The 23,275-nt window shown below is 40.1% G+C and overlaps 1 protein-coding gene across 4 annotated transcripts in view; it reads left to right on the top strand.

The window, feature by feature from the left end:
• LOC132404824 (zinc finger SWIM domain-containing protein 6) overlaps window positions 1-23,275 on the top strand; it is a 178,487-nt gene that overhangs the window by 133,029 nt on the left and 22,183 nt on the right. For 2 of the 4 annotated variants that reach the window (XM_059989336.1, XM_059989339.1), the window contains exons 6-10: window positions 5,935-6,114; window positions 6,350-6,496; window positions 8,777-8,905; window positions 15,511-15,771; window positions 17,251-17,386. In XM_059989336.1, the coding sequence (XP_059845319.1) occupies window positions 5,935-6,114; window positions 6,350-6,496; window positions 8,777-8,905; window positions 15,511-15,771; window positions 17,251-17,386 (853 nt within the window). The remainder of the gene's footprint in view (window positions 1-5,934; window positions 6,115-6,349; window positions 6,497-8,776; window positions 8,906-15,510; window positions 15,772-17,250; window positions 17,387-23,275) is intronic. The other 2 variants (XM_059989338.1, XM_059989340.1) reach the window with 1 other exon arrangement.

Here is a 23,275-nt window from a genome sequence, read left to right as displayed (position 1 = left end):
CACCCCAGTTTCACCTTGTCTTTTTCTGCCCTTCCCTCCTCCCACCTTCTAACTCTGATTCCTCCTCTTTTTTTTTCCTCCAGTCCTGATGAAGGGTCTCCGCCTGATATGTCGACTACACTTTTCCATGGATACTGCCTGGTCTGCTGAGTTCCTCCAGCATTTTGTGTGTCTTGCTTGGATTTCTAACATCTGTAGATTTTCTCTTGTTTGTGTGTGCAGCAGTGATTAGTGTAAGGTTTACAAAATGGAGCAGTTAGAGTCATTTATTCTCACAGTAGATGTTTCAGTCAGGCATGCACTCTTTGCAATGGATGGAAGCCAAATAGCATAAATACTTAAATACTAAGCGAATATGTATTCAAAGAGGGGGTGGGTAATGAAATACAAAAAATGATGGGAGGCAAACTCTGAGCAATGGGATGGGACTATAAGAGCAGAAAAAGAGGTCTATGCCCATTTATCTCAATGTCACAATCGTGCATAAATCCCAAATCCCTTTATTCCATTTTCAATATACAGTCGGCCCTCCTTATCCGCGGGGGATTGGTTCCGAGACCCCCTGCGGATACCAAAAAAAACGCAGATGCTCAAGTCCCTTATTTAACCTGTATCAGTGCGGTGGTCTTTAGGACACAGTGGAACCCTGGACTTTATTCAAACATTGTCAGTGCAGTGGACATTAGGACCCAGCGGAGCTCTGAATCCGCAGTGTTTCTGTTCATGAAAATAATCATGATCACAATTGAAAATAAGGTGGAAGTAATAAAGTGATCAGAAAGAGGTGAAACACCATCGGTCATTGGAAAAGTGTTAGGCTACAGTCGGTCAACGATCGGAACAGTTTTAATGGGGCATGTGAAAGGCCCTGCCCCGATGAAAGCTACAGTTATTACTAAGCAACGCAGTTGTTTAATTATTTTGAAATACATATGTTTCTTAAGTGTTTTCTATACATAGAAAGGTAAAATATGTACTATATACTAAGAAAAACCTTTGAATGACGCTAAATAATACCACATGTACCTGTTCCGACCTCAAATCCAACTTAAAGACGGACTCGGGAATGGAACTCATTCATGACCCAGGGACTGCCTGTACTTTTAAGTCATTTCTAGATTACTTATAATACCTAATACAATGTAAATGCTATGTAAATAGTTGTTATACTGTATTGTTTAGGGGCAAGGACAAGAAAAAATAGTCTATACATGCTCAAACAACGAGTGCAGGAGAGAGAACTTCCGGGTTTTCCCGATCTGCGGATAAGGAGGGCAGACTGTAAAGTCTATTGTTTTGACTTGAATGTGCTCAGAGGTTGACCACCTCAGCTCTATTGGGTAGAGAAATTCTGAGCTTTACCATGTTTTTGACCAGTTTTATAAAATGGTGAAGGAGATGGAAATGGTAGCTGGTGCTTTACTTGTGACAGGAGGGTCTAAAACTAGTGGGCATGAGTTAAGGGGAAATATTTAAAGAGCCCAATACATGGAACAAGCTGAAAAACAAGTGGTAGAAGGTAGATACAAACACAGCATTTAAGATCTTGTATGGAAAAGTGCTTGGTGGGAAAGAAGGCGGGGGTACAGACAAATGGGTTTAGTATAGATAGGCATGACAGACAGTATGTTTCAATAAGCTTGCATCTTATTTTTCTAAACTGCAGGTTATAAAACAAACTCGCTAATGAATTTTCTCTGTATTCCCTTTTGTTTCCATTCGTCCTCATTTTAGATAAACAGGCTTGCCCACAATATAGTGGATGTGGTCTCGCCAAGGTTTTCCTAGAGCAAGGTGGCTCTACTCTTTTATTCCAAAGCTTTTGACTTTTTATCTTCCTAACCGCTTGATATCCCTGCATGCTGTCTTCAATAGTTAATAGACAAGGGCACCCTACTCTCTCTGAACACAACACTCTTCAATCTCTGTCCATTTTTTAAAAAAAAGCCTTTCCATTATTTTTGCCATATTGGATGACCTCATATTTTCAACGTTTTGTTCCGTCTGTTGCATTCATTTACTAACCGTCTCCATGTTCTTCTGGAGTTTTGCAGCAGCCCATAGCGCCACCTGGATTTCATCATCAGCTAATTTAGATATCTGATACTTGATCATGTCAAATGAAGTAGATAGTAACGGTCTCTAACGCTGATCACTACAACATCTCACTTGTCCCAACCTCCCAACTCAAGTGACCCATTTATCCCCATCGTTTTTTGTCTGCTAACTGACCCTCAGCCTATGCCACTAATGCCACTAGCACTTGTTTAATGATTTCTGTGGAATCTTATTGGAAACGTTTCGAAAGTCCAAATACACCACATTGGCTGATTTTTTTTTCACTTTCTGAATGTTAGCACCTTTTTTAAAAAAAAGTCAAAGACAACTTTTCTTTATGAAATCCATGTTGCTTCTTTGCAATAGCATTACTGTCGTTAACATTTCCTTAATAAAGTGTACCACTTTCTTCACCTACTGTTGTAACAAGGAGCAGGAAGAAGGAAAACACTCCCTGCCTTCTCACTTCCTTTTTTGAAATTTAAAACATGGGACCTAAACTTGCTACTTTCCAATTAGGAACACTGAATTAAGTCTTACTATAGTACTCCCTCAAGTTGAAGAATGCAACAAGGCTACCATGAAAATAATAATTGGATAAGCTTTGGAGGTTGAGAGATTCTGCAGTACACTTACCCTAACATGATTTGTCATCTTTGGGAGCAATGTCAATGAAAATATTTTAATCGTTCTGCAAAAAAAAACTGCTGGAGGAACTTGGCATGTCAAGCAGTAACTGGGAATGGAGTGTGGGAGGTGGTGGGGAGAGGAGTGAGATTGTTAACGTTCTGGTAGAGACCCTGCATTAGGCTTGAGAGTGGAGTGGGTTGTCGATCGGTATGAAGGTGACAGGTAGGTCGATGGGCAGGAGGAGAGTTGGAGTTAAAGGCAGATGGAAGAATATAAGGGAAGGTAAGTGGCAGATGGAGACAGGTGTGTGGGAGTGGAGATGGATTTTGGAGACTGAGGGTGATGAGCATGAACAGGAAGGCTGCAACTTCTGGAATTTGACAAGTAAGGAGGACAGTAGGAGTTAATTTTAGTGCTTTGATTTGCGCTTCTAAAATTCAGCTACCTTACAAATGAAAATAGTGATTTAGTTACTGAAGACCTTTTTGGATTTTGTAGTTTTAAAATCTGGAGTAAGAATGAATCTTGAATTTGATTATTTTTATATAATTCTGATTTGGCTTTATGGATAGACCGACACTTGGTTAACTATCTGATTTTATGGTAACACGAGACTGCAAATGCTGGAATCTGGAGCAAAATTCAGATGAAAAGTCTCATCCCGAAATGTGGACTGTCACTTTCCTTCTCACAGATGCTGCTTGACTCACTGAGTTTCCCCTGTATTTTGTTTTCGATATTTATCAAGTCATGCAAGATGGTCTTCATGCTATTATCCTTCATAAGCCACGTAGAGAACTTTACATCTAATAGAGACTGTTATATGTTGGACCTTCTGGTACTGTATGATTATGGTAAATGCGAAGTGCAGGCTTTTAAAAAAAATTTTGGTGATGGAAAAATGAATGCAATTTGAAAGTCAACATTTCCAACTTTTGGTTTGTAATATCCAATGTTCTTGAATGAAATGCAGAAGGTGGGAGTGACAAGGCCATTCAGCCCCAGAACCTGTTCACTCTAACTTCTGCAGGGTCATAATTATTATCTCAATTTCATGCATTTATTTGATCTTTCTTAATACTAGCATTTAATAAACAAAAGTCTGCATTAGTATTAAATTTATTCTGACGTTACATGCAGAGTTTTTTATTTGGAGACCATGGTCCTTTCTGAGAATAATACCACCCCTAATTCCCAGCCTCTTTATGATTAGCATCAAAAGAGTTGGTTTATTGAATTGCTGACGGTTTAAGGACATGGGATGGGTGAACTCTGTACAACTGAAGATTCCGGCTTTAACAATTATACTTTGTATCTCAACACTGAATTTTACTGATATTTACCTGAATCTCCAACTCCTTGTTCTTTTGCAGCTTTATAATCTCCCTGCTTTATGAACGTCATTGAATTTGACTTTTTCTAGTTGAAAATGGATGACTCCACATATCCTTCCATTAAAATCCATTTGATGTATTCACCCCATTTACTTAGCCTTTTGAACTTCCATCTCCCATCTATGCAGCCTCATCTTCTTTAGAACCATCTCTAATCTGCCTCTCAACATTTCATGTTAGTAACATTGATATATCTAAGTATGTTGTTAGAATTGCCTTGCCTTAAAGCAGTCTCGGTGTTAACTGCTTTAAGTTACTTCAATACAGTGGATTCTGGTAATTGGGTCATTGGTTAATTGAGCAGCCACTTGTTTGGGACAGCTCTTAAAGAAATCAAAGCTAATTAAGAAAATAACTGTGATTCTGTCCCTTTATTTGAGACACTGTGCCACTTAACTGGGACAGACTGTTGCCGAACAGTTACTAACATCAGTTGCATGCACTTGTGTGGCTGTTAGACACTACATTGTGCTTGGAGCATTAGTTATGTGTTTGTGTTCAATAAGCAGTGATTTTTTTTATCACTGTTAGTTGGCAAGAAATAAGCTGTAGGACAATTCTGAACTGTCTTGCTCAGGCTTGGTAATGCGAGAAACAGCAGGGAGCGAAAATAAAACTATTTCAGTACTTGAAGTTAGGAGACTAAGAAGATTTGATTGTATTCACCGTCATCTTGAATGTTATGATGAAAATGAAGATTTGGAGGATGCAATTGTCAAAAGCATTGTATGAATGCAGACCATTATCAGTACTCGGAGTCTATGCTGACTCTGTTCATTTACTGTTAATCAAAAGAACTTGAGGGTCAACAGAGGGAGGTGATGGGCAGGAGAGAAGAGGTAAGAGGCCAGAGTGGGTGAAAGGAAAAAAGATGGGAGGGGAGGTAGCACTTCATCTGTGAATCGTTGGGGTTGTCTGTTGTATCCAGTGCTCCTGATGTGGCTTCCTCTACGAAGTAAATTAGGAGACTGCTTTGTCAAGCTTTTCCCCTCTGTCTGCCAAAAGCAGACAGTGACCAACCACTTTAATTCCTATTCCTATCCCCAACCCCATATGTTGGACCATGGCTGCCTTTTCTGCCACAATGGGACCGCTCTCAGGGTGGAGGAGCAACACCTCATATTGAATGTTCATGCCTCCAAGTTAATGGTGTTAACAGTGATTTCTGCTTCTGGTAACCTTTTTTTTTCCCCTCTCCCCTACTCCTCTCTCTGGCCTCTTACCATTTCTCCTCTCCTGCCTGTCACACCCCTCTGACCCTCATTCTTCACTTTCTCCTGTGGTCCACACTCCACTCCTATCAGATCCCTTCATCTCCAGCCCTTTACTTTTCCCACCCACCTGGCGTCACCTCTCACATTCTAGCTTGTCCTCCTTCGCTGAACCCCATTATTTTATGCTAGCATCTTCCCCTTCCCCTTCCAGTCCAAATGAAAGGTCCCAGCCCAAAATGTCAACAGTTTAATCAATTTCATTGATGCTCCCTGACCTGTTGGGTTCCTCCAGTCTGTTAAACAGTAATTTTTCTCTTTTTTAATATACCTTTTTAACTATTTCCATTAAACTTTGGCTAATTGGGGCAGGCACTTATTTGGGCCAAAATGTACAGGTTCTGATGTGTCCCAATTAATTAGAATCCACAGTGTATGAAAATTTGGTGAAATTGCCTGGCATCCAATTCTTACTAGGTGTCCTTTACACACTTTGTATTGAAGAACACTGAATGTTCTTCCAGGGTTTGTTAGACATTGCATTGGCTTTGATGTGGTTTGCTTTTTATCAAAAGTGTAAACAATTATACCATTTTGTTTTTATTAAAAATGCAAAGAATTATATCTTTTTAATTCACCAGCAGATACTGCAAACAGACCTCATCGGACTGTGTTCACACGAGCCATTGAGGCATGTGATCTCCACTGGCAGGACAACCATTTACAGCACATTATTAGCAGTGACCTCTACACAAACTACTGTTACCACGGCGACAGTGAAAATTCACTGTTTGACTCTCATGGGTGGCCGTTATGGCATGGTAAGTGGCTAAACCGGAAAGATCTTTGCATGACTTGTCCCTTTGTCCAGTTTCTATGGTATTGCCGGAGAAATTAGAGGCCTGTCCATGAATACAGTGTCTGTTTGAAACTGCCGGTTTATAAATGTGCAGTTTCTAATTCCTATCACAAATATTTCTTTGATTCTTTGTCGTACAAATTAGTACTTTTTCTCTTGTCAAAATTGCTTTTCTCTATATTTCTTTGGGACTTTAGAGCACGTCCCTACAGCCTGTGCTCGGGTGGATGCCCTGCGATCTCACGGATACCCTCGAGAAGCTTTGAGACTAGCAATAGCAATTGTCAATACACTGAGGCGACAGCAGCAGAAACAGCTTGAAATGTTCCAGGCGCAGAGAAAAGGTAAGCTGCCAAGGGCTGAAAATGGTGCATTGTAGTTCATTTCATGAGTTGTATGAGTCACAGATGATCTCTTGTGCAACTGGCAAAGCAGTACTGATGTCCATCGAATCCCCTCAGGAGCAGTTGTGGTTGACCACTCTGCCGTCATCTTACTCCAACCCTTCCCTCTTCATACAAGCCTCTCTCCCCTCTTCATTCCCTGTCCTCGTGCGTGGTCTCAATCTGAAATGTGAACCATCCATTTGCATCCGGAAATGCTGCCTGGCCCACTGAGTTCTTCCAGCAGCTTTTTTTTAAATTCCTCCAGCTGGTTCCATTTTCATATACACTGCACTGGGGCACATTGGGACCAGTACAATTTGGCCCAAATAGCCAAAGTTTCCTGAAATTGTTAAAAGATTTTTTAAAAAACTACTATTTAACTGAGTAACAAATTATATATTTAAATGAAATACAGAACAAATTAAAACACTATCACTACTACTATGGTATTATAAAATGGTGTACTTGGCCTGAATAGTTTATCGACAGAGGTATTCATCCAGTGTTGTCCTTCGTATAATGCCTATTCTTCTCTCACTCTATTTTAAAATCAAAATTAAGATAAACATTTTTGAAACTTTTTGAATCTGCATCTGTAGGGCCAAACATACCACAAGCACACACAATTGAAGCTGTTTAAAAACTACACATGCACAATGCTGGAGGAACTCAGCCTCTATGGAAATGAACAAACAGTCAACGTTTCGGGCCGAGTGTTCCTTTGGATTTCCAGGGTTTCTTGTGTTTATGATTTGCTATTTAACAACAGATCATTCTAAGCATGGCCTTGTGTCTAACAGCCACACAAGTGTACGCAACTGACTGTACTTGGAAGCTGTTCAGCGACAGGTCTCCTGTCTAATTAAGCGGCTTAGTATCCCAAATAAGCAAAGGAAATCCCGGCTGTTTTCTTGATTTAGTTTCTGTTCTTTGTCAGTTGTCCCAAATAAGCGGCTGCCTCGATTAACCAATGGCCCAATTAACCAGGATCCACTGACATCCTATAACCTCTTAATCAGTGCAGTGGCTTCTCCTCAGCCTCTTTTTTATTATTATTTCTCCCTCCCACTCCTCCCCTTGTCATTATTGCTGAGGATCCTTGGGGTTGTGAAAATTTGTGTTCCATTCCCATGTTATGCTGTGCTCATCAGCAACCTCAAGATGCACGTTTAGGATGAAAATATCCAACTTAACCTTACTACCACGTTTCAGAATCTTTTGCCCACCTCTGGTGTGGTATACTGCATTTCTGTTATCAAATATTTGGTAGGCAGAAATTCCTTGCCGTTAGCTTTGGGAAGGCCATGGGCACCATCTTTAGACTACACCATAGACATGATATCTTAGCCACAAATTTAGCTTTTTTTTCTGTCAACAGTCTAAGGTTGAATCAATCTGTTTGTTGAATTCAGTCTTGCTGTCCCATCTGTTACTAAATGGACCTCTATCGCAAAGAATTTTTACTTTGTTGTCTTATTCTACTTTCCATCTTCTAGCCAATGAAAATTGAAGTTAATCGAGTGCATTAACTAGGTTAAGCTAATTGTTCACCATCAGCCTTGTGCCTCTGTTAGTTCTTTCCAGTGGGTTCTGCTTGTTCCTACTTGATTTTGAATGCCCTCGCTGCTGATTTCCATTGGCTTTGCCAGCCCCGCAGAACTCTGAAATCAGTCTGCCCTACCATTTCTGCGCTTTTGCTCATTTTCTCTCCTGTAATTGATCCACTTTTGATTTACCCTTCTCTAGTTGAGGCCACTAGGGGATATTTCATCCTTTCACACCCCAGCTCCTCCACCCTCCTCTGCTCTGCCATCATCAAGGGACCCCTTGACATCTTATTTTTGCCTGAGCATTTCGTCACCTGTCTTAATATCCTCCAATAATGCTCACAGTCAATTTTGTTTTTGTAATGCTTAGTGATAAGATAGAATGCTTTAATATATTAAGAGCACTTTGTAAATACTGGCAATTATTTTGGAAAATTTATTGAAGCTGTCTCCAAAACCCTAGAGTTAAGTAAACATGTGATCGTTTACACCAGTCTCATTTAAATATTAATAAAATCCAATTGCGTCCTTTTAGTGTATCATGTATTTTGGTGACCATACTAGTTTAGGTCTTAACTTTGTTCATATTTGGGTAAATAATGATAGATTTGCATTGACAATCTCATAATTTTTAATTGATGTATTAAGTTTATTGACCGATTATTTCCCAATAAACACTTTCTTCACAAAGGTATTACAACAATAACCAATCTGGAAGGATGGGTAGGTCACCCATTGGACCCTATTGGCTGCCTGTTCAGCACTCTAATGGATACCTGCAGAGTGGACGATGAAAATTCTGGGTATTCGGAATTCACAGGTATTTGGTTTGCCAATTGATGGCCTCTTCCAAGGCAGAATTCATATTTTGGTTTGAGTCGCAGCATTGTCTGCAATATTAAAGACGTGAAGTACAAATACTTTACCTGAAAAAGAAATTGTACGTTAGCTGATCTAATAAGATTAGGTCAGGTGTTAGTTTCATTTGCTTTGATATTCAGGCTTTGGCAGGGTGAAAATAAATGCCTAAATTAAATTTTAGTTAACCATCGCAAGGAGAGTCTTATTCCTCAAGGGAATTATTAATTATTTCTTGAAATGATTTCTCTTAATAGAGAGGAAATTAGATAATTTAATCAGCCTTATTTACACTTGAGGACCCTTTTTTGGGTTTAACCAGTTCGCAATAAAACTTATGAGAATCTTCCATTCAGTTTTCCACAGAGGCTTCATTTACTCTCATATTACCAGTTAGCCCTGTCTCATTGCACAATGCTGTGTCTGAGATGGTTTTGCAAAAGGATTTTAACTGCAGGCCATGTACACATTTTGCTAATTTGGTTTGCCCTTTCTACATGAGACTGAAGTTCAGGGTGATTAATGTATACTCCTCCTTTCATGGTCTTCTAATCATAGCATCAAACACGGAATAAAACAAATTACTGCCCGGGGGCTGAGAAAACTATTCTCTCTCATACTGGCCCTACATAACTAATTTTCTATACCAAGATCTTTTCGGGTGTTATTATCAGGGCTACTGCCAGTGCTTGATAAATTGGCTATTTTATTAAAACCATGTTCCCTGGAATGTTCAGTTGCTTATCTTGGCCACGATGCCTCAGTAAGGATGACTCTTTATGACATTAATTCATCAAACTTGTTATGAGTGCGTTGTGCATTTGGATAGAATGACGTGAATGTTTTCCTCCTATTTGACTCTAATCCTAATACAATATTGGTGCTTTGTTCCTGACAGTTCTATATTTTATCCAAATTACTACTGGACATTACTGTATTGACTTTTAACTTCTCTTGTGTTTATCTCTCTATTTACCTTGCCTAAGCCTGCCAGTTCTTAATACTTTAAAACCCTAGTTGCTATCCCAACTACAGTATTGGATTCACCAATCTTCATATGGATGGAGTGATGGACTAGGGCTTGTTTCCCAAGAATTTAATTTAAGTCTGTCAATTAGTTTCAGTTAACACATTTGATTAATGCAAAGGTAAAGTAATAATAAACATGTTTTTGTTTTGGCACAGTACTCGTATTTAACAATACCCAAACCTTTGTCTGAATTTTCAAAGAAATGAGTTTACATATGTTCTACCGACTTACATTTTCTCCACACTTGGGAAGATCCTCAAAGCCCACCTGTTGCAAGCCATTAAGTGGGCTGGGGATTGCTACAGAACCAGCCCTACCTAGAGAACAGCTGGAAAACAGCTTTGACAGGTGGTTAAGCCATGCTTACTGGCTTTCCCAATGGCTTGGCTAACTGTCAAACTTGTTCCTTTTATGTAAGAAAGCATCCCTTTTTTTAAAAAAAAAGAGTAGTTAAAAATTAATGAAACTGTAAAATATATAACAATATATAAAGACATTAAAGATGCATACTCCAGTAAAAAATTTAAATACAATTGATTTAAAACATTACTACCTTGTAGTTCTATTTTTAATTGCTCATGTGATCAGACCTCCAGCAAAATGTCATTGCCAGTTTGAGAATTAACAGTGGGTTTTTTAAAAATGTGGATCACCAAGTAGATCCTTCCCTACCACTTTCAAGATCTACTTCAGTTAAGAGTAGATGTTATTAACTCTGGTACAGGTCAGGGAACAGTCTGGACCACCTTCTTGACACTTAGGAGAACTAGAAATGGGCATGAAAAGGACATAGTGAGTAGGATTAAGAAAAACCCCAAGGCATTCTACATGTCCTTGAAGAACATTCCCGAGGGTAGGAGTGATTATGAATAAAAGAGGAAGCGTGCCTGGAGTTGGAGGAGGTAGGGAAGGTCCTTCAATACTTTGCTTCAATATTCGCCAGTGAAAGAAATGCTGACAAATCTAAGGACAGCATAGAACAGTCTTGTATGTTGAAACAAATTGAGGTAAAGAAAGAGGATGTGCTGGAAATCTTGAAAAACTTTTGTATAGAATTCCTTGGAGGTGGGCAGGTTATACCCCAAGTTACTACATGAAGCGAGGGAAGAGATTTCTGAGCCTTTGGTAATTATCTTTGTGCTCACTGGCCACAAGAGTAGTACCAGAAGATTGGAGGATGAAAGATATCGTTTGATTGTTCAGGAAAGGCAATAGAGATAACCCTGGGAATTATAGATCAGTGGTGGACAAACTATTGGAGTGGATCCTGAGAGAAAAGATTTACAAGCATTTGAAGAAGCATTGTCTGATTAGGGATGGTCAGTATGGCTTTATAAGGGTCAGGTCATGCCTCGTGACCCTGATTGACTTGTTTGAGAAACTTACAAAACAATTGGAAGTTCAAGCAATGGATGTGTTGTATATAGTTTTTACTAAGGCATTCAAAAAGGTTCCCCATGGTAGGCCCATTCAGAAACTCAGGAGGTATGGGATCCAGGGAAACTTGGAGCCATGGATTCAGAACTGGTTTGCCTAAAATAGTCAGATGATAGTAGTAGCTGGAGCATATTCTGCCAGGAGGTTGGTGACTAGTGGTGGTCTGCTGGGATCTGTTCCTGGATCCCTGCTCTTTATGATTTTTGAGGAATTTATGATACTTTGAGGAAGGATTAGTAAGTCTGCAAATGTCAAAGGTTGTTAATGTGGATAGTTTCGAAGGTTGTCTGTTGCAATGGGTAGGTTGCAGAGTTTGGCTGAGAAGTGGAGATTCAACCTGGAGAAGTGTGCTCTGGTACTTTGGTCGAATTTGTAGGCAGAGTACAAGGTTAGTGGCAGTATTCTAAGCAGTGTAGAGGAACAGAAGGATTTTGGTGTCTAAGTTCATACTTTTCTCAGAATTGCTGTACAAATTGTGAAGGTGGTTACAAAGGCGTGTGCCATGTTGGCCTCCATTTCTTGGGGGATTGAGTTCAAGAACTGTGAGGTAATGTTGCAGCTCTATAAAACTGCTCAGACTACATTTAGAATATTGTGTACTGTTCTGGTCCCCTCGTTACAGGAAGGATGTAGATGTTTGGAGAGGGTGCAGAGGGAATTTACCAGGATGCTGACTCGATTAGAGAGAGTGTCTTGATGGTTGAGTGAGCTAAGGCTTTTTGGAGTGAAGGAGGATGAAAGGATGAGAGGCATTGTTGGAGTGGACAAGTGGACAGCCAATGCTGACCCTCTCCGCCACCCCACCCCGTGGTGGTAATAGTTAATGAGAAAGGACATAATTTTAAGGTGATTAGAGGGAAGTATGGGAGGATGTCAGAGATAGGATTTTTTTTTACAGTGGTGAGTGCATGGAATGTACTGATGCATGTTATGGTTGAGGAAGATACATTAGAGACATTTTGAGAGACTTGGATAAGCACATGGATGAAAGAAAACTGGAGGGCTATTGGGAAGGTTAGATTGATTTTGGAGTAGGTTTTAAAAAGTCAACACAATATTGTAGTCTGAATGGCAGAATTAGGCCATTCAAGACAAATTCTGGATAACTTATTTCCCTCTCAACCCCATTCTCCTGCCTCCTTCCTGTAACATTTGACACACTTAATAATCAAGTACAAAGAACAGGTTATGCTCATTTGACAATAGATCCACAATAACGAGCATATGGCATTGCACAGAACATCCCAACCCCAGGGCTGTATGCCTGTTTTTCCAGCCATTTTTGTTTTCATCCACTCTGCCTCAAGCTCACTAGCTCAGGAGGCAGTATTGGCCTCCCCGATACATATCTAGTCCCTGGAGCTGGCTGGGTTGCAGTCGTGTCTTCTTGTCCCAGCCATTAACTATATCTAAAACGTTAGCTAAGCCAGGCCTTTTCCTCTAGTTATAATGCCCAAGTACTGAAGTATCCTTGGAAGCAATTTAAATCTCCTTCCCTGCACTGTCCCTCTGATTCTGACTCAGTAGCAATGAGTTGAAGTTGTTAAAAAACGCAGCAGATGTTGTGAGGGCTGGTGGTGGTGGTTGTCTTTTCTACTGTCAGCTGACTCCTGGCAATTTTGAGTTAATTATTTTAAACATTAATTGGTTAGATTACTTACCTAGTTCAAATTGGTAAATAAAGGTTTTCTGATTTAAAATTCTTAGGCATGTAAAAAGGTTCGAAGGGATACTTCCTTGCTTTGCTGTTTTGAATTCCCATTCTTGTTCGATTTCCAGTTTCATACTGTTGACTGCAATCAGGTTGTCCACAGTGCAGTCTGTGCTTATGGTCCTCAGTGTTTCTAACCTGCAAAATTAACAGAGAAGGGCTTATGTTTATATAGCAGCTTGCATTGGCTCAGAATGCCCCAAAGTGCTTCACAACTAACAAAGTACTTTTGAAATGTAGTCACTGTTGTGTGAAAGGGCTGCTGTTAATGAAAGGACTTGGCAGGAGCTATTTTTAACCAGGCCTTCTGGGGGTCATATGGGTGGGGGTTGGGGATTGGTGATGGGAGAAGCAGTAATGAATGTCGTTCAGTGGGGAGGATTAATCTGGTCCGTAGGCTGATCTTTAAAACAGATTTTTTTCCCCCTGATTACTATCATGTTGCACTGTTGCTGGGAAAGGACTGAGTCAGAGGCTGTTTTTACCCTTTGGGATCCCTCTAGTGGTCTGAATGAGGAATGACTCTCAGATCCAGCTGGCTGAGCTGTACTGCAGAATGCTTCCCTGAAGAGGAACGTATCCCTGCTCCTAGTTCATGCAGTCTTAGTTTTCAAGCTCAGTATCACTGTGAATTGGAGAAGATTATAACTTAACAACTTGCATTAAGTTGAAATTTAGCCATCATAGAGTATAAATAGATTCATTTGCGGGTTGGAGACTTCATGAGGTGTTCTTTGTGGCAACTTAGTGGATGCATTTCTGGTCTTTTGGTCAAACTCTTGCGAAGGTTTTACAACGTTCTCTTTCGATTCTTACTGAAGTTTTCACTTAAGCGGTTTTCATTTTTTCCTGGTTTCAAACAGTCTGCTGAAGGTTTCTAAGAAGTTAACGCAGTTCGCAGGTTTATTTGGATGAATGAAAGTTGGACCATCATAAAGAAACGGGCTATTCAGCCTGCCATGCTCATGTCACCATCGAGTACGCACTTATACCTTATCCCAATTACCAGCACTTGCTCTGTAGCCAGTTCACCTCAGCTCATCGTGCAGTTCCAGATGCTGCTTAAATCGTGCGTGTGTGTGTGCGTGCATGCACACACCTGTCTCCACTACCTGAAGGCAGTGTGTTTTAAACTTCTGCCACCTTTGAGTGAAAAGATTCGTCCTCTGATCCCACCTAAGTCAACACCTCCTCATATGCCAGGGAAGAAGTTTCTTCTTGTCTATCCCCAATGGCTCTCGTCTTTTTCTTTAATACCTCTGTCAGTTCCACTGCATCAGACCCTTGTCACCCACCCAATCACCTCCTCTTCAAGGAAGACAAACCAGCCTGCCTACTCTGCCCATTGTTGAAACATCCCATCCCATGAAACATTCCCGAGGAATCCCAGGGTGAAAATGGTTAATGAGGAAAGTATAGGTGGATGTTTAGTGGTAAGTTTTTATACATAGTGGTAAGTGTGTGGAATGCTCTGCCAGGGATGCTGGGAGAAGCAAATACATTGGAACATTTGAGATGCTTTTAGAAGGACACATAGTTAAAGGAAAAATGGATGGCTGTGCAGGAGGGAAGAGGAGGTGATCTGGTGGGTGACAAGGGGCATGATTTTAATGATGGAGTTCCTTGCTGTTTAAAAGAAAATAGAAACATAGAAAACCTACAGAGCAATTCAGGCCTTTCGGCCCACAAAGTTGTGCCGAACATGTCCCTACCTAGGCTTATGCATAGCCCTCTATTTTCCAAAGCTCCGTGTACCTATCCAAAAGTCTCTTAAAAGACCCTGTCATATCCGCCTCCACCACCGTTGCTAGCAACCCATTCCATGCACTCACCACTCACTGCGTTTTTTAAAAAAAACAGCAACTTATCCCTGACATCTCCTCTGTACCTATTCCCCAGCACTTTTAACCTGTGTCTTCTTGTGGCAACCATTTCAGCCCTGGGAAAAAGCCTCTGACTATCCACATAATCAGTGCATCTCTGTCATCTTATACATCTGTTGATGGGGAAGGTTTGTGTTCTTGGACTGGGCTGCATGCACATCTCTTGTGTTTCTCTGCATTCCTCTGCACCTCCAGTACAACCATGTCCTTCCTATAATGTGTCCTCTACATTTCTTTTTAAACTGCACTTCACGAATATGTATGCAGGCTGGAGCTTTCAAAATTGAACATACAGTGGCTGTGTTTATTTCCTTGACCGCTGGAGGTGCTTAATAATGCAGAGTTATGATCCCAGGGACAGCAAGTTTGCTGAAATGAGTTTCCTCATTACAACTATAGTTTGGTTTCATATTTCAAAAATTTGTTACGGCTGTATTTTAAATGAATATTGTTTCACATACTAAAACATAATGCATTTATGTATGGCTCTGGTTTTATTTTTGCAGAAACAATGGGGCAGCTGAAGTTGCTTGAGTATCAACATCTACCAGCGCACAAGTTCCTGGAAGATGGGGAATCTTATTTAACATTAGCTGTTGAAATAGCCCTGATTGGATTAGGCCAGCAGCGAATAATGCCTGATGGTTTGTATGCACAGGAGAAAGTGTGTCGCAATGAGGAACAACTGATTGCAAAGCTTCAGGAGATAGAATTAGATGACATGTTGGTGAAAATTTTTCGCAAACAAGCTGTCTTCCTACTAGAAGGTAAGTTTAACCAGGCTGAAATTGCCTTTATGGGTTGCTTCTTTGCTTTCTGTGTACTTAATGTTGTACTTTAATCTACCTGCCAGTCTACCTTTGTACTGGTGCTTGCTGCCAATGCAGACTGGGAATGTTGCTGGGCAAATTGTAGAAACAAACACACCTTTCCTTTCTAATGTCTTAGCATATCCTGATTATTACAGCCTTAAATGTAAACAAGTGATATCCTTTAAATAATCTTAAAAACATGGTTTTCTCTAACCTACAAGAAAGGGAGTGTGCAGTTTTAGCTTTTAACATATTATACATTCCCTTTTGGAAAGGAATTAATTTATAAACAATTTTTCAGAACTGGGGAGATGAGCTGGTACTTGGTTATTAGCTAGTACAAGTGTCAATATCCTCATGTATAGTCCAAACTTTATCTAAAACTTTTCCTGTTTCTATTTTCCAGAAATAAATAGATTTGACATAGAGTGATATTAGGTGCATGCATGTGATCTAGCAAACACTGTTGACAATGTAAGACAGGACTTGTAACGTGCTGTGTCTCAGTCAATGGAGAATGGTAATGAAGAGCAACCCCTCCACCAACTCCCAGACTACCTACCAGCAACAATCATTTCCCATATACCTGGTAGATGTTATGACGAAGCCCCCATGCATCCCTGAGCAATAGTGGTGGGAGAATGGAATGTTCAATAGTACAGCATTTTGGAAACTGTATGTGAATACCAATAACAAAACAACTTGCCTTTTAATATAGTACTTCATACAACCTGATGAATTCTTAAAAGACTTCACATTTAAGTGTGATTTCTTTTTGAAGTTATAATGTTAGAAATGTGACAGACAATTTGTTCACTGAGTTCTACAACCTATATAGAGATGATGACCAGTGAATTTTTTTTTAATACTTCAGATGAGGAATAGACATTGGCTGAGGAGCCAGGGAAAAATCTTCTTAAGCTAATGCTTTTGGAGTCGTTTATGGATATATGGTATTACAAATCGCAGGTTACATCTTGCCTGAAAGATGGCATCTTTATCAGTCCTGCACTTTCTCAGTACAGCATTTACCTGTTAGTCTTTCTGGTTTCTAAAATAACTTTTGAGATGGAATATGCTCTTGATGCTGACTTGGTGTTCAATATAGGCAATAATATTGGGGGTGGAAATGTAATCTATATATTTTCCCTTTTTGGAAAATATTTGTTGAATTGGAGATCTGGTGGATTTAGCAGAGTACAAGATCTCGTCTCTCCCTCTTAACCTGCTCGATTACTGACCAACTCTATTTTCAAGTCATAACCTTAGATGCATAGGCTGCAGCCTCATTAACCTTCACTCAATTCCCAAGTGTTTCGAAATACCCTCCCAAAGATGATCTGACACTTTAATTGTGTACAGCTGTAGAAATGGTTGGATTAGTGCATGTAGATTGCATTTTATTTTTGGGCTAATATTTGCCTTTTTCCTCAGGTGGGCCTTACAGTGGTCTGGGTGAAATAATCTACAGAGAGAGTGTTCCAATGCACACCTTCGCTAAGTATCTCTTTACGTCTCTCCTACCTCATGATGCTGAGTTGGCATACAAGATTGCACTGAGAGCGATGCGGTGAGTACCGGTCATTGCTGCAGACCTTTTTTTTTGCATTGCTGGCACGTTTGCTTAATTAGTAATCTTAAAGATCAGCTTGTGCATCCACATCTCAATCCAATGAATGGCTGCAGTAAAGAGAATGCTGTTCTTGCATCTCAGACATCCAATCTGTCGGCTTTGCAAAGCTACAGAATCTGGTTGTGTTGGAGTTAGATTGTCGGCAGTTTTAGAGTATTTAATGACAAACTGACTTTAACTGAAATCTTACTAAATTATTCATGATGTCTGAAAATGAGATTTTAGTGAATGTGTGAATAATAAATATGCTGTAATAGATTTGAACTAAACCTCAGGATGGCCGTGGTTATAATTGCCTTCGTTTCCACTCCTGCCCCTCCTCTTGACTAACCATCATTTAGACATAGGTTATTTAATGGCATTGACAGACTGTCATTTATGGTCAACCTGGTGAAATGTTTGCTTTAATTGTGAAATGATTATGCAGCAGAAAAGAATTAAAATGCATATAACTGAAATCTTCACCTGCTGCATTAGAATATTGGAGCAGGTAAATGAGAAGTTTTTGAGTCCCGGGACAACAGTAAGACGCCAGCTAAGGAAACTAGTGTACCTTTGGAATTATACACTGAGTAATTTAATCTCGGTGTGTGGAAATGTTCCAAATTCTGACATTACTTCGTTGAATCATTTGTTTAGGAAATGGATGTTCTTGCACACAGTTTTTGCATGTAATTTATCGAGAAGAGCTTTATTATGCATATTAGATTATTGCTAGTGATTATTAGTGGCCACAGTAAAGTTGTCCTTATACTTCCAGACGCAAAACCCTTCAGCATATTGAATGTTTCTGTCAGGTTAGATGGGTATCCAGCAATGTCATCCAGTGTGCATCAGCCATTTTCACATGCTTCTGCTCTTAAAGATGTGACCTATTACCAGCATTTTGTACACATGGTACAATGAGGAGATAAGCCACAGAAAGACAGTAAAGTAACATAAATTATCGGTTCTCCAGTTGGACATAGAAGTGTTGCTTCCTTTTTTCTATGCTCCAGATTTTCTCTTGATTATCTTTGTATCTAATAAGATCTATGGACCAAAGGCCCAAACTATCCATCTGCTTTTGATAGGAGGATCTTCTCGTCCCCAAGAATTGGCTATGTGAATGTCGGGACTTGAGAAATCCTCCTTTTTTTCCTTCTTGTTCTTTTTATAGGTAACAAAACCAAACCTGTGCAGTGTTCCAGATGTGGCCTGACCAGCACCCTGTTCTTAAAATCCAATTCCTTCTCAACAAAAGCCAAAATGTTCTTAGTCTTAACTACTTTTTTGAACCTGCTAACATTTCATGATTCCTGCTCTAGAACAATTTGATCCCTTTGTACTTAAATCAGGCTTTTGACTTGTCTTCCAGAGGTGTGTGACCTCGCGCTTCCTGTCATTAAAGTCTGTTGCCATGTTTTTGTCCAGTCACTTAATCTGTTTATGTCCTGTTGCAGAATCTCAGCTTCCTCATTACAGCATGCCCTTCACCTATTTTCATACCATTAGCAAACTTAAACCTTCCTCTGGGTCATTAATGCAAATAGTGAACAATTGTGGGCCAAGAACGAACACCTGGAGAACACCATTAGTTGCATCTATCCAGCTTGGAAATGGCCAGTTTATTCCAACTCTGTTTTATGTGTAACTGCTGGATTTTAATCCATGCTAAAACACTTCCTTCAGTGCCTTGGGCTCTTAATTTACAGTCGTGCCTCTTGTATGGCACCTTGTCAAATGGTCTCTTTACATGTCCCCCAACTCCTTTTGTAGGTGAAATGCCTCTGCACTGAAGATATTGACTGTGGCTCTACAATTCCTGGGGTAGACAATGTAAATGGCTCATGACCCGTAAAGAGAAATCTCGCTACTCAGCTCTGAATATGGGGCAGCCCCTTTTTCTAGAGCTTAGCTTCCAGATTTAATACTTCCTCTTGGCAATCACCCTTTCAAACCACCTCGGAATCTCGGGGACTTAATCTTGTGATTAAGACCCCAAGATTCAGGGTCTTTGACCGTAGGATTTTAAATATTTGTTTAAGATCACTTTTCATTCTTCTAAGTTCAAATGAGTATTGGTACCACTACAGGGAAGTGCAGTGCCGGGAAACATAGTGCAAAATCATAACAAGCCCAGCCTGCTTAATCTTTCAACATGTGCCAACCATTTCATCCCAGGAATCAATGTAGTGAAATTTCTCTGCCTCCAATGCAAATATATTATTCCATAAATATGGAAACTGTACATGGAATTTCAGGTGCATTTTCACCCTGTAAAGGTGCATCAAAACTTCCTGATTCATTCCTCCTGCAATCAAAGCCAGGATTCTATTAGCCTTCCAAATATTCACTGTGCTGACGTGCTAGTTTCTTGTTTGGCATTGTAGAATCATAGCTCTTTTTGTACTACAACATTTTGTAGCTGTAGCCTTCATCAACTTCCAGTGAGATGTTGGCGCGTTTGGACACAGGGCTAACCAAAGGTGATACTGTCTTTTTTTAGCGTCTTTGTTTATGATTGCAAGACCCTGCTGGACATTAAGGTCTACCCCAACAGCAAGGGGGTAGAGAAACTGAGAGGAATCAATGCCTGAAGTGGGTGTGCAGTCTAACAGCAAGTGATCATCTTAGACATTCGTCTTGTGATTGCAAGTCCCGGTTGGACACTGGTAATGTGGAATGCCGCAAGCACAGTTTATTGTGAATGGCAGTGCAGAGGCGAGGGAGCTGCATGGCCTCGGTCATAGCAGGGTCTAGACCTCTAACAAGGTGTTGCCTATTTGCAGCTGCCCGGGGGGGAAGTGTCTGAGTCGGTGGCTCCACCGAAGTGTCGGAGGTGGTGTGATATCTTGTCCATGCTGAAGTCAGCACTGCTCTCCAGTGTTCGCTCAGCAGAAGATGATATATTATGTTCAACTGCAGACTGCTGCACCATTCATGGGCTGGGGGCTTTCGATTTTTTTTGTGTGTGACTGTATTTTGCTGCATTTTTATATGTACTAGTGTGCCTTGTTCTGTGTATGACTGTTGGTACTGTGTTTTGCACCTTGGCCTGGGTATTCATGTATTATTGAATGGCAATTAACCTTGAACTTGATTTGAATGATTTTCACTTTCAAGTGTCTTCTGAAGTGGGTATCTTCACATTTTCCCAAATTGAACTTTGATATCTTGGCCCCTCATTTAGCCTTTTAGTATCCCTTTGCGAGCACGTTGATGGATTAATAAATTGTAAAGGAAGTTGCAATCTTTGTGTTAGCAGCTGAGGCCACAGCACACATCCGTCTGGCATTTCTGTTATTAGTTGCCAATCAAGAAAATGACCATAGGCACATCGTCTGTTTTTTAATCAAATTATGGTATTGTTTGCACTGTTGTAACTATGTGGTTTTGTGCAGGTCTTGTAGCTTTAGATTTTGGTCTTGTTTTGTCTGGTGGTTTGGAGCTCCTTTCCAGGGAACGCGCTAAGACAGTAGCGCGATATTAATACACAGCAGCCTCTCCGGACTCTGGATTGGGGATTCGCCAAACGTTATGTGGATTTTCTGGTGTAGTCTGTTTTGTCATGTGCTTTTGTGATATCATTCTGGAGGAACATTCTCATTTTTTAACTGCATTGCATTTGTGGTTTTTAAATGACAATAAACTGAATCTGAATCTGATTGGATTGAATGCCAATAGATATTGAGGTGTTGGCAGAGGACTGATCCCATTAATAGCTTTATTGTGGGTGGAGGACATAAAAAACGTCTGAAGGCATGAACAGTGCAGAGTGTGATTGGAGGGGGATGGCTACAAGAAATTGGTCTAACATCACCTGTATTTAGTTCAGCCTCTGACCTGTTACCTGTAGAAGTGATCTTGGGATAAGTGGTTGGATATTTGTGAAGGGGATCTGAAAAAGCTCCAAGTTCAAGTTTAATTGCCATTCAACTTTACATGAATGCAGCCAAATGAAACTGTGTTACTCCAGGGCCCAGCTGCAAAACACAATACCAACAGTCCTACAGCACAAGGCACATATAACGTAGCAGCAAAATACAGTCACATAATAAAAATAGTCCAAGACTGCTGTAGCGGTCTACAGGTGAGCACAATACAGCTTGTATTCTGCATGAACACTGGGGGGCCAGAACTGACTCCAGCATGAATGCCACGCCACGCCGCCTCCGACACTCTGGTGTCCCCTGCCTCTCCCCCAGGTGGCTGCAAACAGGTGACACTGCGGCTTGCAGCCTGGTCCTTGCTATGACCAATGGCCTGCAGCTCCCCCACCATTCGCCACTAAACCAATGAATCGGACCAGCGGTGTTCCATGCCACCAGTATCTAACAGGATCTTGTGCTCACAAGACAAGCACTTAAGATGATCACTTGTGGTTAGGCCGCACACCACCTCGGTTCACTGACACCACTCTGTAGCAGGCAGCATCACAGTCCAGTTCCTTCAGTTTCTCTGCCAACACACAACTCGCTAACCTACTGTGCTTAATGTCCAGCAAGGTATTGCGATCATAAAAAAATGTTTAAAAGACAATAACACCTTTGGCTAACACTATAGGAGTCACTGCATCTGACCTCACCACCACCTTATCAATGGTAAGGACAATTCTGACTAGATGGCACCTGCCTAAGTTACAGCGATGTAGACTAATATGATTGCTGCAGCACAGGTGAAGGCTGTTTGGCCTGTCATGGCGATTCATTTGCACAGGATTTCTTCCCTCCCCCCGGCTTGTTGACAGTTTCCATTGTGGTAGAAACCACCCCCCTCCCTCCCATTCAACAAATATTTTTAACAGGATTTCCCCATATTGCCAACTTGTATGTTATTTGTAATCATGTTGTCTTTGTTGACAACACCTGTAAGGGGTCATTTTAATTGAATACTGTACTTCTTGCTTTACATTGAATGGTAGGTGCCATTATTGTTATCATAATAAAATCTTACATCAGTGATTTTAATTTTTATCAGCAGTCCTTATCCAATGCATTAGGGTTGTAAAGAAAGGACAAATGTTTAAATATTTACCAATAAAGCCTGTGTCTGAGTAATTTAAAACGAAGCCACTCCTGAATCTGCATTGATGGTGTTCTTGCAACATCTGGTTGGATTTAAGCTAGAGCTACATTGGATTTTATTTAAATCAGAAGCCAAAAGGTTGTTGGACTGTACTGATGGCAATAGCTGCTTTTACTATTTTTTTAAAAAAATGTCCTTTTATTTGAATCCAGATGTGAATTTTAAAGTTCAGAGTATTTTTCTGCTGAATGTCACTTGTGAAAATAGCTTAACTGCAAATTAAACTGTGGTGGTCTTTGATAAGAGGACATGGAACAGTAATAAATCAGAATTTTCAGAAGTATACAATTGTATGTTTTTTATTTTTAGTCAAACTAAATTTATTAATATATTGACTATTTGCATATTTTTAGAAAAAAATTTAAAATGAAAACTTAGATGTGTTTAGAGAGGAGTATGAATGGTGGAAGCAATCTATCAAAGATGCATGAATTGTAGAATTTCTTACTGCTGTCAAGCTGTCTTGTGTAAAAATGAAATGCTTGGGAACTGTTGACACACTTTCTGGAGCTTTTTTTTAATTGCAGTTGTGCCATATCCTGACCTTGGTATCAATTAACTTTCATACCAGTGAAAGTTAGGAGAAAAATTTGAACAATAATTGGTCTCAAGTATATTAAGTGGAGGGCTGCAGATTGCTATACTGCATTTTTGTTTTTGAAAATACCATCAGGAATTTTTATTCATTTAGTAGTATATTATAGGTTTTGTACTTAATTATATTTTTGCTTCTATATTTTGTCTCCTCCCAGGTTTTCT

The sequence above is a fragment of the Hypanus sabinus genome, chromosome 14 (assembly GCF_030144855.1).
Source record: "Hypanus sabinus isolate sHypSab1 chromosome 14, sHypSab1.hap1, whole genome shotgun sequence".
Lineage (NCBI taxonomy): Eukaryota > Metazoa > Chordata > Chondrichthyes > Myliobatiformes > Dasyatidae > Hypanus > Hypanus sabinus.
This window is presented reverse-complemented; position numbering and strand designations above follow the sequence as displayed.